This window comes from Hyperoodon ampullatus, assembly GCF_949752795.1.
Source record: "Hyperoodon ampullatus genome assembly, chromosome: 12".
Classification (NCBI taxonomy): Eukaryota; Metazoa; Chordata; class Mammalia; order Artiodactyla; family Ziphiidae; genus Hyperoodon; species Hyperoodon ampullatus.
In genome coordinates this window covers 73069032-73083925 of record NC_136925.1, presented here as the reverse complement: position 1 = coordinate 73083925, position 14894 = coordinate 73069032, and the positions used below count along the sequence as shown (strand labels likewise).

Genomic DNA, 14894 nt, shown 5'->3' with positions numbered 1-14894 from the left:
CTTCTCTTGTTGTGAAGCACGGGCTCTAGGCACATGGGCTCAGCAGTTGTGGCGCACGGGATTAGATACTCCACGGCATGTGGGATCTTCCTGGACCAGGGAGCGAACCCGTGTCCGCTGCATTGGAGCAGATTCTCAACCACTGCGCCACCCGGGAAGCCCAAAGTCAAAGTCTCCATCTTGAGGAACTTTCCTGTTATCAGGAAAAACATTTTTGGACATAGGGAAGGGTTCATGCATATTCTGACTACAGTTTTCATGACTCTTATTCTTGAAGTCCTGTTTATCCAAGTAATCCATGAAAGATGGTCTTTGTACTTGTGGTGAAGTTGCATTTCTTTTCATAGTTCCATCTTCTTCCTCATCCTCACTGTTTATAACCATGGTCCCCAAGTCAGACTCTAACATTGTGCTGTTATGTTCAGTCTCGGTCTGGGTCCCTTCACTCATCGTGCTTGTGGGCCTCATGGTGCCCACGCTTTCCGAGCTAGTCTTCACCATGGTGTGGGAATACAGCTCATCTTCATCCGAATTTTCTTCTTCCTCTTCCAATTCTCGCTCTATTCTTCATGTCTTTTAGCCCTGATTTCCATAGCTTCTGTGATCAAGTCTCTTAAAATTGATACAGGTTTTGCATTCCTGATAAAAGGGTGCTGTAAAAGTTGTGTTGCAGTAGCTCTCTGCTCAGGATTCTTCACCAGGCACTTTTTAACAAAATTGGTGAAATCATCAGAACAAAGTTCTGGCTTCCTGAATGTTGGTGGTGGGTTTGTGGGAATCAAAAAAATAGCCTGGGGGTCCGGCAACAGGAGGAGGAATTCCCAGAGAATCAGACTTTGAAGGCTAGCAGGATTTGATGGCAGGACTTCGACAGGACTGGGGGAAACAGAGACTCCACTCATGAAGGGCACACACAGGGTAGTGTGCACATCGGGACGCAGGTGGAAGGAGCAGTGACTCCGTAGGAGACTGAGCCAGGCCTCCCTGTTGGTGTTGGAGGGTATCTTGCAGAGGCGGGGGGTGGCTGTGGCTCACTGCCGGGACAAGGACACTGCCAGCAGAAGTTCTGGGAAATATTCCTTGGCGTGAGCCCTCCCGGAGTCCGCCATTAGCACCACCAAAGAGCCTGCATGCTCCAGTGCTGGGTCGCCTCAGGCCAAACAACCCTAAATATTATGATAATATTATAACAATATCGATAGCTGACATTACACCTAGGGAACAGAAAGACACATTTTAAGCAGGAGAAGGACAATGTCAGATTTGCACACTAGATGCTATGACTGTGGGTTGGAAGATGAACTGGAGCCAGGCTGACCGGCTATGAGGCTTTTGCAGATATCTGGGTAGAACATGAGGAGGGCTTTGTTGATGACCCTGATGGGGAATGATCTGAGAGACGTCAAGGAGGAAGAAGCGACAGTCTTGGCAGCTGGACTGGACACTCTTGTGCCCTGCCTCCCGTCCTCTTGGCCACTTTTTCTCTAGCCATTGCTGCAGCCACGAGATTCACGCAGAAGTAACCTGAGAGCAACCTCGCTTTCTGTTCCCAGTGCTACACCCAGAGGAACCCACATGGCCCCCCTGTGTGCACAGCCCAGATGTGCGGGGAGTTAAGGCTTCATGAGGTGAACTTGACAACAAACGATGAAAGCAGTGGGTAAATGCTTTCTGCTTTCCTCAGTCAGAAACATTCTAGGGCAAATTATACCCTGTCCTCCCACAGTGCTGGCAGGCTTGAGCCTCGGTTTCCACGGGAGTGACCAATGTCAGGACACGCCCTTGTGTTGACCTTCCCTCCTTCCCTCTCTCTCCAGTCCCCCACTCCTAGTCCCTGGGATCACTGTCAAATTCTAAAACCCTTCATCCAAACCCTTGCCTCAGGCTCTGCTTTCAGGAGGATTCCAGGTTAAGCTGGTGACTGACTGCATAGGGGTTGGGGGGTTGGGGAAAGAAAGCAGGCAGGGATGACTCCAGAGTCTCTTGTATGGGTGACTGAACCGATAGGGGTATTACTCACTATTAATGGAATACAGGAGGAGATGGGTTTCTTTGTGTGCAGTAGAGGCAGAGAGTAGGAACAGATGCTCATCTTGCCATAGCTATTCCCATCACAATGCCTGACGCTTTGCAGGTGTTCAAAATATACTGAAGTTGTAAGTGGAGAGAAGAGGCAAACATTGGTGCTTGGTCCACATTTGTATCTATTATTAAGTATGTACTGAAAGTTGGACTGGATGTTGGCCAGGTGGCTGTGAAGGGTGGTGGGATTAAAAGAGGAGATCATGTCCTATCATCTGAGAGAATTATATTTTAGTTAAACATATAAGACATATACAAATGTGAAATAATTTGAAGGATTTTAGAAGCAATATATATTAACAAGTAAAAAATATATATTATTTATATTAGCATGTAAAAAAAATATAATTCACACCAAGTAATAATTACCTGGAGAAATAAAGATTAGCAGTAATCAAGGTTGGCTGAGGTTAATCTTATTGTCTTGGTTTATTTTTTATTTTTTTGGCCATGCCGTATGGCTTGAGGGATCTCATTTCCCCAACCAGGGACTGAACCCAGGCCGCAGCAGTGAAAACCCCTAACCACTAGGCCACAAGGGAACTCCCTATTGTCTTGGTTTAGATCACTTTTCTTAATCTCATAGGGTTTTTATTTATTAATAGTGGTCAGATATGGAATGCCATAATTATAGTGAGATTTCGTCGTCAACAAAGTTTCCTCTGTCTCTTACTGAACTTGACAACTTTCTTTTATGCATCTGCTGATTCTTTTGACAAGTCTCATCCAAGAGTTTAGTTTATTTCAAAAACTGGCAGTGAGTGTTTAAAACTCTGCAGAGTGGTGAAGGGGCAACCACCTCACTATAAAAGTCATACCAGGGGCCTACCTGGTGGCTCAGTGGTTAAGAATCCGCCTGCCAATGCAGGGGACACGGGTTCGAGCCCTGGTCCGGGAAGACCCCACATGCCGCGGAGCAGCTAAGCCCGTGCACCACAACTACTGAGCCTGCACTCTAGAGCCCTCGAGCCACACTACTGAGCCCACGTGTCACAACCACTGAGGCCCGTGCGCCTAGAGCCCGTGCTCGGCAACAAGAGAAGCCACTGCAAAGAGAAGCCTGTGCACCGCAACAAAGAGTAGCCCCCACTCGCCACAACTAGAGAAAGCCTGAGCACAGGAATGAAGACCCAACACAGGCAAAAATAAAAACGAATAAATTAATTAATTAAAAAAAAAAACCTCCCCTTAAAAAAAAAAAAAAAAGTCATACCGGTATAACCTTCCTCTTCAATGCAAAAAAAAAAAAAAAAAAAATGAGTATAGAAACATTTAGCTACATGTTGATACAATTCCATTGTGTTTTTAGTTTGTAATATGAAATGCAGAGCCATTTTTAAAAAGCTTCATTTGACTTGAAATCGAGTAGGCTTTGGTTAAAATTCTTTCATTTAATCATGAATGAAGATTCATGTCATGTCAGGGAAGAGTCTCCTGACATGGTGCCATATCCCTCTGCTTAGTTTCTATCCTCCCTGTAGTCGAAAGTATTCAGCCTTGTCCTTCAATTTCCAGCCATTAGAGGGCAAGGCTGCTGCAGCTAACAGATTCTAAGACTTGTTTTGGGAGAGCCTGAGCGAAGCAAGCATTTTTCCAATTACACACTATCTAATTCAATTTACAGTTATTAGAAAAACTGCCAGTTATTTCATGTTAATTTTGACATTTTCATAAGTACTTGCAATTAGAATTCAAGCTGAGATTCCAATAAACCTCTTAGATGTTTTACACTTACTTTTCCTGTCTTTAGACTTCACGAAATATTTTTAAGAACACGTTTGGAGGTCGTTCTGCCTTTGGGGAATTTATGCTGTGTATGTAAAACAGTTGGGCAGTGAAAAAATATTACAATTTGGCAAAGCAAATTGAGGAAAACTACTGTGCCAGGGTCTGGAAAACAAGTGTAGGATATGAAATGCAAAATTTTAACACAGATAAATCGAGCCATTAGTTTTTTACTTTATATAAAACTTCACCGCATAACTTCTTTGAATAGCAAGCTCCCTGGCTGCACTTAAAAAACATTATTTTAAAGAACATTTCCTGACTGCATTTAAAGTGTAGTTCTAGTCATCCATGTCTTTAAATTTAGCATTTTTGTATTTTATGAACTGGACTGCATTTAAAGAGTGACGCACATCTCTTTGGAAAAATGGCATTGGATTCTAAATGCCTCATCGGCCAAATAAGATGTCTTCATGCTAAAATATTTTATTCATCAAAGTACTTACTCTCTGTTTTATTGCCGAAAGCACGCTTCCTAAAGTGAGATCTTAAATGTACAGTATAATATAATCTTTCGTTTCCCACTTCAGCTTAAAAGAAAGCCTAACTTAAGACCTACACAGAGTATTCATAAATACAACAAATCTTACACTATACCATCAAACTCTTTTAATGACATTTATTTCCACACGCCAACTAAAAGTCTAACAAATAAAAAAATTCCTGAGGGGAAGGCAAATAGAGTGTTTCCAAATGTGCAGCGGATATAGAAAGTAAGCTTCTAGAAGATATTCGGGAGGTATATCTCTCAGTAAAAATAGCTCCTGCTAATACAGACAAGAATGGATGTGTTGTTATTTCTCAGTAGTTCTCAGCCTTAGCTACATGTTGGCCTCACTTCTGGCTTTTAAAAAGTCCCAAGGCCCAGCCTGCATCCCTGACCAATTAAACCAGAATCTTTGGGTGTGGGACCCAGGCATCGGTAGTTTTACAAGCCTCCCAGGTGATTCCAATGAGCGGCCAGGCTGAGAACCACCACCTTCATAAATCTGAGCCATCTGTCCCAGCTGGGGTGCAGGGCTGAGCCCCCAGCAAGGAGGCAGCTGCAGCTGGTCGCTGACGCACAGTGAGACGTGGGGGTCCGGAGCTCAGCTGACAGGTGGCCAGCGCGATGCACCTGGCTGCGCTCTGGCAGCTTGGAGTTGATGCTCCTGATGGGACCTTCCATTGAGAAAACAGGTCAGGCAAAGCTGATTTGGCAGCCTCCTCGGGGACATCTGGAGAATCGCTTCTCAGCCCCAAAGCTCCTTGCCTCCCTAAACCCTCTGCTCCAGCCAAGCTGGGTGGCTGACCATAGCGCAAGCCTCGGGCTCTCAGGCTTTTACACCAACGCTCCGCTCCTGCGGTCCTCCTGACCCTCACCCCTGCCTGAATCTGCATCCGTCCCCAGAGACTGAGCTCCCACCTCGTCCAGGAAGCCTCCCGCAAAGATCCCACCTCTCACTGATGTTTCTTCTCCTGAATTCTCCGGTGTCTGCATCATTCTTTTGCTAATTAAACATGTCCCAGCCAATGACAACTCCTCAAGTTTGGGTCTTCTGTTGCCAGCCAGGCAGTTAGCAACTGGAAGGGCAGTGAGGTGCCCCCCCCACCCACTGTAAATGCTCCCCCATCACCGCCCCTGCCCCTAGAGCTGCTCATCACACACGGTCCTCGCTCCATAAATACCTGCTCCTTGATTGTTTATCTCCCCCTTGTTCACTGCAGTAGCCTCAGATTAACTGGAGCCCTTTTCTACTCTATACTGAAGCTAAAGTAATTGTTTTCCAAAATGTAAGTTTTAGGATCCCATGTAAACATGCTCCCCCATCCCCAGCCCTGCTTTAAATCCCTTAGGGTCTCCCAGGCCTCTTGAACAAGCCCTGGGGGGTTCTGTGGGGCCCGACCCCTGCCTGCCCACACTGTGGGGTTCAGCTCTCCCTCCCTCCCTCAGCTCACCCCACTCTGGCCTCCCTGCTTCTTCCCCCGTGCTCACGTTGCTCCCTTCTGCCACAGGACCTTTACATGTGCTGTTCCCAATGTCTGGATATTCTTCCTTCTCCTCTTTCCCTTCACATCTCAGTTCAACCATCACTTCTCTGACTTCTAGACTTGCCAACTACCCCATTCTATGCCTGGACAGTGGCACATCTCTCTGTGTTGTAAAATGTGATGCAGTTACTATTTCACATGAATCTGTGTGGTTTGGGGATTAATACCTGTTTCCCTCTCAGGACTCTGAGCTCTGTGAGGACAGACACAGAGGGGTCTATTTTTGCTCAGCGTTTTATTTCCAGTTCTTATTATTGTGCTCGTCACACAGAATACTAAATCAATATTTATTGAAGGAATAAACAAATGATAAATGCGTAGATGGATGGATGAATAAGTCACCCATAGGAGTAAAAGTAAAATGTATGACTGGCCCCTTGGTTTTGCAGACCAGAGACAGGAAAGCCATAGTTTGGTGCCACTGCATGGCAGCACGCCACAGTGGAAAGCCAGACGTGGGCTCCCCACCGGTGGCTGGGACAAGCCAAGTTTCAAAATGCCTGTCATGCTCACAACCCCTCCACAGTCCCCTCAGTCCCCGCAGTCCTAGGTGACACTGTGGTGGGCAGGATAATAGACCCCAAAGATGTCTACATCCTTAATCCCTGGGACCTGTGAATATGGGACCTTATACAGCAAACAGGATTCTGCAGATGTGATTAACGTTAGAGTCCTTGAGATGGGGAGATGATTCTAGATTATCTGGGTGGGCCCAGTCGATTCACAGAAATCTTTAAAAGTGGAGAACCCTTCTCAGCTGGTTAGAGAAATGAGATGGAAGAAGGAGGAGGAGAGGGCTTCCCTGGTGGCGCAGTGGTTTAGAATCCACCTGCCAATGCAGGGGACACGGGTTCGATCCCTGGTCTGGGAAGATCCCACATGCCACGGAGCAACTAAGCCTGTGTGCCACAACTAGTGAGCCTGCACTCTACAGCCGTGAGCCACAGCTACTGAGCCCACGAGCCACAACTACTGAAGCCCGCGAGCCACAACTACTGAAGCCCATGTGCCTAGAGCCCATGCTCCTCAACTGCATTGAGAAGTTCACGCACTGCAATGAAGAGTAGCCCCCACTCACCACAACTAGAGAAAGCCCACGTGCAGCAACGAAGACCCAACACAGCCAAAAATAAATAAATTAATTAATTAAATTTTTTTTTAAAAAAGAAGAAGAACGGGGAGAAATGTCAAGCTTGGGAGGTACTCAACCCACCACCATACTTGGAAGATGGGAGGGAGGGAGCCATGGTTTAAGGAGCGTAGATGCCTCTAGAGAATGAGAATGGCACACATCTGACCACCAGCAAGAAAATGGGATCTCAGTCTACAATCACAGGACATGGAGTCTCAACCACTCAAATGAACAGGGAAATGGGTCTTCCCCTCAAGCCTTCAAAAAGGAATCAGCTTTGGAGACTTCCCTCGTGGTCCAGGGGTTAAGAATCCCCCTTCTAATGCAGGGGGTGCAGGTTTGATCCCTGGTTGGGGAGCTAAGATTCCACTATGCCTTGCGGCCAAAAACCCAAAACAAAAAAACAGAAGCAGTATTGTATCAAATTCAATAAAGACTTTAAAAAATGGTCCACATAAAAAAAAATCTTTAAAAAAAAATCAGCTTTGCCAACACCTTGAGTCTAGCCCAGTGGGATTGGTGTCAGACTGCTGACCTACAGAACTGGAAGATTAGAAATGTCGGTAGTTTAACCCACTAATTGTGTGGTAAATTGCCACAGCAGTAATGGGAAATGAACACAAACACTATACCTGGAGGTGACTCCATCGCGTCCCATCTGTCTGACCATGCCCTTGAACACAGCACGGATGAGACTTGTCCCAGGGGCAGCCAAACATGACTTATGGCTGGTCAGAGTGACCAAGTGGACGAATAAGTCACTCTTAGAAGTCTGAATGTGAGCCACAGAGGAACACCAGGAAGCATCCGTCGTGGGAGCAGAGAGGAGAGCACAGCAAGCGGCTGAAGTGTGTCAAGAACCAGGGAACAGGGAGAAGGGAACCCCTGGGCTGACCGGGTGCCCACATAACCCGGTCGCTGGACCCGGCTCCCGTTCTGAACCACTTCTAGTTTTCCCGCAGGGAGGCTGAGCTGCGTTCTGCTCTTTGCTCTTCCCATGTGGCCTGGCTCTGCGTGGCGTCTCCTGGTCTTTGCTGGAAGTTGTGGCCCTTCTGTCCTCATTACTAGATACATCCCAATGATAACTCTTACTTTTCTCTTCCCCTGAGGCAACCTGAGTGGACCTGAACTCCTTGTAGCTAAGGCAGCCTCACACACTTCCTCATGTTCAAGGTTTGGTCTTATCCACTTAGCCTCTCGGAGTTGTCTTCCTAGTCTACACAGTAAGTCCCCTACATACGAACCTTCAAGTTGTGAACTTTCAAAGATGCAAACGTGCGTTCACATGTCCAATCAGGTAAGTTAGTTCATGTGTCTGGTGTACATTGTCAAGTGCGTGCATCCTCTACAAGTGGTTGTGCTTTTCTGTACTTTACTGGACAGTACTGTATAGAATACAGTGGGACAGGATCTTTATTTCAAGTCCAGGATGTCTGGAAGCAAGTGTAAAAGCAGTGGTGATGTAGCTGCTACTACTGTACTTTTCAAGGTACTGTACTGTAAGATTAAAAATGTTTTCTTTATTTTTGTGTTTGTTTTTTACGTATTATTTGTGTGAAAAGTATTATAAACCTATTACAGTACAGTACTGTTGATATATATACCGAGTGTGTTAGTTGGGTACCTAGGCTAACTTTGTTGGACTTACGAACAAATTGGGCTATGAATGCGCTCTTGGGATGGAACTCGTTCGTATGTAGGGGTCTTACTGTAAAAAGGGGTTGAAGGTGGGGTGCTAATACCTACACCAGAGGATGCCCTGGGGATGAATGCACTAATATGGGGACAGCCCGCTGACTGCATCAAGCCACACACTTGGCTGTGTGTGTGGTTATTCGGTGACATCTCAGGTGGTGGCTGGTGGCGTTCTGCTCTCCCCTCGCAAAGGCTCCAAGCTCACGGCTCTCTCATGACCCCTCCTTTCCCCCAAAATCCTTTCGCTGTTTTCTTCTTGCCTCGTGCCTCTCCTCCTTCTATGCCCATCAACTTCTCTGTCACAAGCTCCCGGGGATACTCCCTGTATCGCTAAAGTGCAGAACTGGTCTTTGGTTCTAAAAACACCTGCGACCCCTGCTTTCAACATACTTCAGGACAAATGGATGTCAAAGACATCTCTCTCCGGGGGGGCTCCTTTGTCCTCTGCATGGCTCACAGCATGTCAGAGCCTGCCGGCCCCGAGCACCTCTCCCCACTACCCCTCGGGGGTCAGAACTTGCCGCTTTGGTGACTTTACAACCGCGTGCCTACACCAGCTTAAGTTTCCAAGTAAATAAACATGGGACAAATGGGTGCCAGCAGGCTAGGATCAAAACGTGTCTCCAGCTGTTGGGAACACAAAGAGAAGCTGTTTCCTTAGAAACGGATTCCCAAGGGAAGGGGTCTAGTGGGGCTATCTGAGATCTCAGCAGAAGCTACATGGACCTGACGGTTCAGGACACGGCCCAGAGTGGCCTGAGCCACAAGAGAACAGCAGCCCCTGCTGGCTCCCCAGAGGAGAGACGCTCCCTGGATCTATAGAAAAAAATGGTCTCGTGGAGCCACTGATAGAGCCAGGGGTGTGAAAGCATCAATGCTGAAACATGTTTTGTAAAGTTTTAGCTTTCAAAGCACCTCTGTATAGAATGTTCAATTTATTTTCTCAAGAAGCCTGTGATACAGGCAAGGTAATATGTTCCCATTGTACAGATGAGAAGAGTAAGGTTCGCAAAGGCTAAATCACTGGCTGAGTCACCCAGCTAGGGCAGCCGAGAGCGCAACCTAAGTACACCATGTCCTGGGCTGTTAGGTCAGCCTGCAATCTTAAGCCAAATTTGAACTAGTTGGAGACAAAGAACTTTCTTACCTTCAAAGATTTGGAAAACAGAGATATTTACTGAAATACGTAAAAAGCAGATGATCCAAATCCCTTATTCATTTTCTTCCTTTAAGAAAAATGATGCTTTAGGGATGAAGGCACAGCCTAAGATTTCATTCCCAGGACAGCCTCAGCCAGTCAGGACAGAGTGGAAATTTCCAGAAATGAGTATTTCATACATACACTTCCAAAGCTAAAGGATGCTCAGAGTCCAAAGCTTTCAAGCAGATTAAAATGCATAGCTTTCTGAAAATCTTTGCTGACGCTGGCCAATGTTCAGGCTTCTCCAGAATCCAAATGGGCCAACATGATTTACTGAATTCTTTATGAATTAAGAAGCTGTAAATTACCATCTTCTTTTTTCAAACATGCATTACTTTCCACGCTTTATAGCCAAGATGAATAAACAGTATCACAGAGGCAGTTTTCTCCCTGGGAAAATGCCCTCCTCTCTCTTCCTGCTCTTCAAATGGAGGATCACCTAGAGAAGGATGGTCTGGTGAAGTTGCAGTAAGTTTGGGTAAGGAGCCCAAGCTGGTATTATGTGGAGTTTGAAAGTGCTAAGTGCTGTCTCTGCAGAATATTTCACCATGAAACTTTCTCAGGGCAGGTTTTAGGCAAACAGCAAGCACAAATCACACACATGTAACTGACAGAGTAGAAATGGCAGGTGACTGGAAACTCAGGGACTGGAAAAGGGAGTGGCTCCGGCGGGAATGAGATTCCCCCCCCTTGCTTGTAAATCACAACAGTTGCTCTTCATGACCAGACATTCATTCTCATTAATTGAATTCTGGATGCCAGGTATTTCCCTGCCCTGGAAATAACGCAGCCTGAACTCCAGCTGGAGAAGAGACTCAAGTGCTGGAACGTGTCAAAGTGTGCCTGGGCTCAGATCTACCCCACCTCCTGAGTCGAAAACCAAAAAAGGACGCAGCTACATCTGCACTCTGGCTCTGGACGAAGAGAAATGAGCCTAAGAGAACTGCCTTTTCACAGCGTGGCTGCTGTAAGTTGAATTTGTATCCGTTCTAGCAATAATTTATTGAAAAATTATTTCCTGATAAATACAAGTGAAGATTGGTTTGGGAAGAAATAGAAACTTTTAGAAAAATCTAATTGTTTCCAGAAAATATGGAAAACAGCTATAAGATGCTTGGGTGTTTGAAAAAAATTGTTATAACAGCTATGTCTTTGTAAAGATGTGTCAGACAAAATGATTTTGCTCAAAAAGCATGGAACTCAGCCCAGTCCCTCTCCTCCCTTTACCATTCAGGAAGTCAAACATAAGGTCCAAGTGATCCAGCAACACAGTGGAGTCAGGACAGCCTCTACGCCTGGCAGGACCCCTAATCCATCACTAGACCCAGGCCCTGTTCCTACATCTGTGAAATGAGAGGTTCCTCATGCCCGACCTCCAGGGACCCTGCGAATCCTACGATCCCTGCGCCCTTTTCCATTTTCTTCCCAACCACCCGGCATCAGAGATGATAATATTTCAGCCCCAGAGGCCCCGGCCCTCTCTCAGCTGTATGCTAAGCAGCTCTGCAAGGCTCACGGCCAGAAGCAGAGCTGCCTGATTTTTGGCAACTGGATAAAGCAAGTGGCTTTGGAGCGCTGAGATCTGGAATCATGTGGGGACATCAGTGGACCCGTTTCGGGCCACCCCCCGTGACTCTGTGTGTGTGTAGCGAGCAGGGAGAGGCCTCGCCGCGAGGTCCCCCGAGGGACCAGGTGGCCTTCCCTGCTTGCCCCCTCTGGTGTGGGGTCACCCTGCGTGCATCCCCTTTTGGGCCTTCACCCCCAGGCGAGGCCTCACTGAGGGGACCAGGTCTCCTCACAGCTGCCCTGCACCCCAGCGAGACACAAACAACACCCTCTTTTGAGTGAAACAACTGACCACCCAGGCTTGCCAAAATGAGGACAGGCTCTGAAAGGGGGCAGTTTTATTTCAAGGGTCTGATGGGACCAAGGAGATGGAATGAAAAGTTTCAGCTATTAAAAAAAAAGGCTGTAGACTGTCCTCTTCCAAATAAACAGACCATCCTTTGAACAAGAAAACAGCCCTGCTAACGGGGTCAGGCTGGAGCTGGATCATAAAGGAGTCACGTGTCCCTGGGGCCGCTCTCCACTCCTGCTCCCCTGATTTCTCCCTCTGCTGCTTTTGGGAGCCCAGTGCTTTCCTGCTGGGGTCTTGCCAAGGAATGAGCTGAGCTCATCTGACACCGGCCCTTCCCAGGACACAGTGCTTTACATTTGGAACGGGGGCCCCTGCAAATCTCTAAGAGTAGAATTCCAGGCAGGGAAATTTCCCCGGAATCTCTCATATCACAGCATAAAGGCTCTTCAAAAATATAAGAGTTGCCTCCATTACCAACTTTCAACATTTTATGGGCTTTTAAAAAAAAGACTAAACCATGAGTTTTTTCTCTCATGTTTACAAAATTTCTCTCGCTAATGATTACAACTTATTGTTTGGGTGAAGACTATGTTATGTGGAATGATTTACAGGATGGCAAAAACTTGACAGGGTAAAAAAACGTAGAAGATTCCCCCAACTCCATATTAACTACATTATAACTGTATTAATATTTTTGTTGTTGTTTATTTTATTGATTAAGTAGAGTGCATTGAGGCTTCTACTAATTCAGCCCTTCTTCTGAGTACCAAGGACATAGATGGAACTCTGATCTTATCTTGTCCTCAAAGAGCTTATAGGCTGTTAGGAGGACAGAAGAGATGTGAAGACATTATATCACCCAGAGAAATGACATGGCCAGCCAGTGCAGAACCTGGTGGGAGCACTGAAGAAGAATATTGGGACATCCATGTACAGCTGTGTAGGTTGTGCACTGCACAACTTTGGGGTCTCCATCCCACAGACCCCATTTTCAATAGAACCCCTGGAAACTTTGAGTGTGATGAGGCTTGTTAGACTTCAGAACAAGCACCCAGGTGTCAGATATAGGTCTAGAGCAGCAGGGAGGAGTCCTCACTCCCAGAAAGAAGGGGGAGAATTGCTGAGGATGTTTGAAGGCTCACGAGATGACACATCCCCTGCTGGGAGGAGGGCTCTGCTTTTTAGTGGAGATACGGGAGAAAGCATCACTGATTAAGGTGTGTACAATTTGCGGCAAGGGCTTAATTTCCAAAATATAAAAACACCTCATACAACCCAACAACAACAAAGCAAACAGCCCAATCAAAAAATGGGCAGAAGACCTAAGTAGACATTTCTCCAAAGAAGTACAAATGGCCAATAGGTGCCTGAAAAGATGCTCAACATCGCTAATTATTAGGGACATGCAAATCAAAACTACAACGAGGTACCACCTCACACCAGTCAGAATGGCCATCATTAAAATGTCTACAAATAACAAATGCTGGAGACAATTTGGAGAAAAGGGAACCCTCCTACACTGTTGGTGGGAATGTAAGTTGGTACAGCCACTATGGAAAACAGTATGGAGGTTCCTCAGAAAACTAAAAATAGAATTACCATATGATCCAGCAATCCCACTCCTGGGCATATATCCAGACAAAACTCTAATCCAAAAAGACACATGCACCCCTATGTTCATAGCAGCACTATTCACAATAGCCAAGACATGGAAACAACCCAAATGTCCATCAACAGATGAATGGATAAAGAAGTTGTGGTACATATATACAATGGAATATTACTCAGCCAGAAAAAGGAACGAAATTGGGTCATTTGTAGAGACGTGGATGAATCTAGAGACTGTCATACAGAGTGAAGTAAGTCAGACAGAGAAAGACAAATACCATATGATATCACTTATATGTGGAATCTAAAATATGACACAAATGAATGTATCTACGAAACAGACTCATGGACATAGAGAACAGACTGGGTGGTTGCCAAGGGAGGGGTTTGGGGGAGGGATGTAGTGGGAGATTGGGGTTAGCAGATATAAGCTATTCTATATGGAATGAATAAACAACAAGGTCCTACCATATAACACAGAGAACTATATTCAGTATCCTATGATAAACCATGACGGAAAAGGATATTAAAAAAAGAATGTATAAATATGTATAAATGAGTCACTTTGCTGGACAGCAGAAATTAACACAACATTGTAAATCAACTGTACTTCAATAAAAAAGGGTGTGAACGATCTGGGGTTATTCATGTTACTTCCCAACTCAAAGTTACTGCAGTGCCTCACAGGGCCTTATACGATCTGTGGTCTCCAAGACTTACCTCTCCGAATTTACCTCCTGCCACTTCCCTGTCCCCACACCTCACTCTATGCCAGCCACTCTGTTCTCCCTGCTGATTTCTGAATGAGCACACAAGTGCCCACTCCAGGCCTTTGGTCCAGCTGCCCCCTCCACTTGGAGCTGCATTCTCCCAACCGACCGAGTGACCAATTCCACTTCTCATTCTAATAGTTGCTTATATGCCAGATCCAATGCCTTCCCTGACCTGCTTATCAACACCGCATGGCAGCCTGTCCCTCATCTCCCCCACTGCATGATGGATCCCTGGGACTGCCCATCCACTTTCCCGAATCACTTTTCACTTTCTGGTAGACTATGAATTTACTTATTACCTACATTAATGTTTGAAGAGTGGGATTCATAAAACTTGTTTTCACATCTTTGGTTTTTCAGCATCTTCTGCTACACTCAGTTCTAACTTTTGTAGTATCAGATTGAGCCAGAAACTTTGTAGTATATTTTGATTACATGGAAGATGCTATATGTTTTCAAGAAAACATAGAACGCTAATCAGGTCCAATACAAACTCTAAAGACATTATTCCTCTAGTAAGTGGTTCTATACTCTGAATATGTACTTGTCACAGAATAAAAAAATACAGAGCCATATTCATAACGTGTAGTTTAAAGAAAAAGATCAGAGTTTTTGGCATCAAAAGTGAAAAAGAAAAAGAAATAAAAGCCACTTTAAAAATATACCATCAGAATATTTCATTGAAGCATTAGGTAGCTGAACAAATGCTAAATGGTGAGTGAAAAGCCC

At 45.6% G+C, this 14894-nt stretch overlaps 2 protein-coding genes across 2 annotated transcripts in view; both read right to left on the bottom strand.

The window, feature by feature from the left end:
* The window catches only part of UST (uronyl 2-sulfotransferase), a gene marked incomplete at both ends in the record, with an annotated part of 296437 nt that overhangs the window by 88475 nt on the left and 193068 nt on the right, over positions 1 to 14894 (bottom strand). The gene's annotated exons all lie outside the window — the stretch shown is intronic.
* Positions 136 to 5247, bottom strand: LOC307061165 (serine/threonine-protein kinase 3-like; the record flags this gene model as incomplete). Its single annotated transcript, XM_079716171.1, is given in 3 exon segments — positions 136 to 563; positions 566 to 791; positions 4933 to 5247. Coding segments are annotated over 3 exon segments (969 nt in total).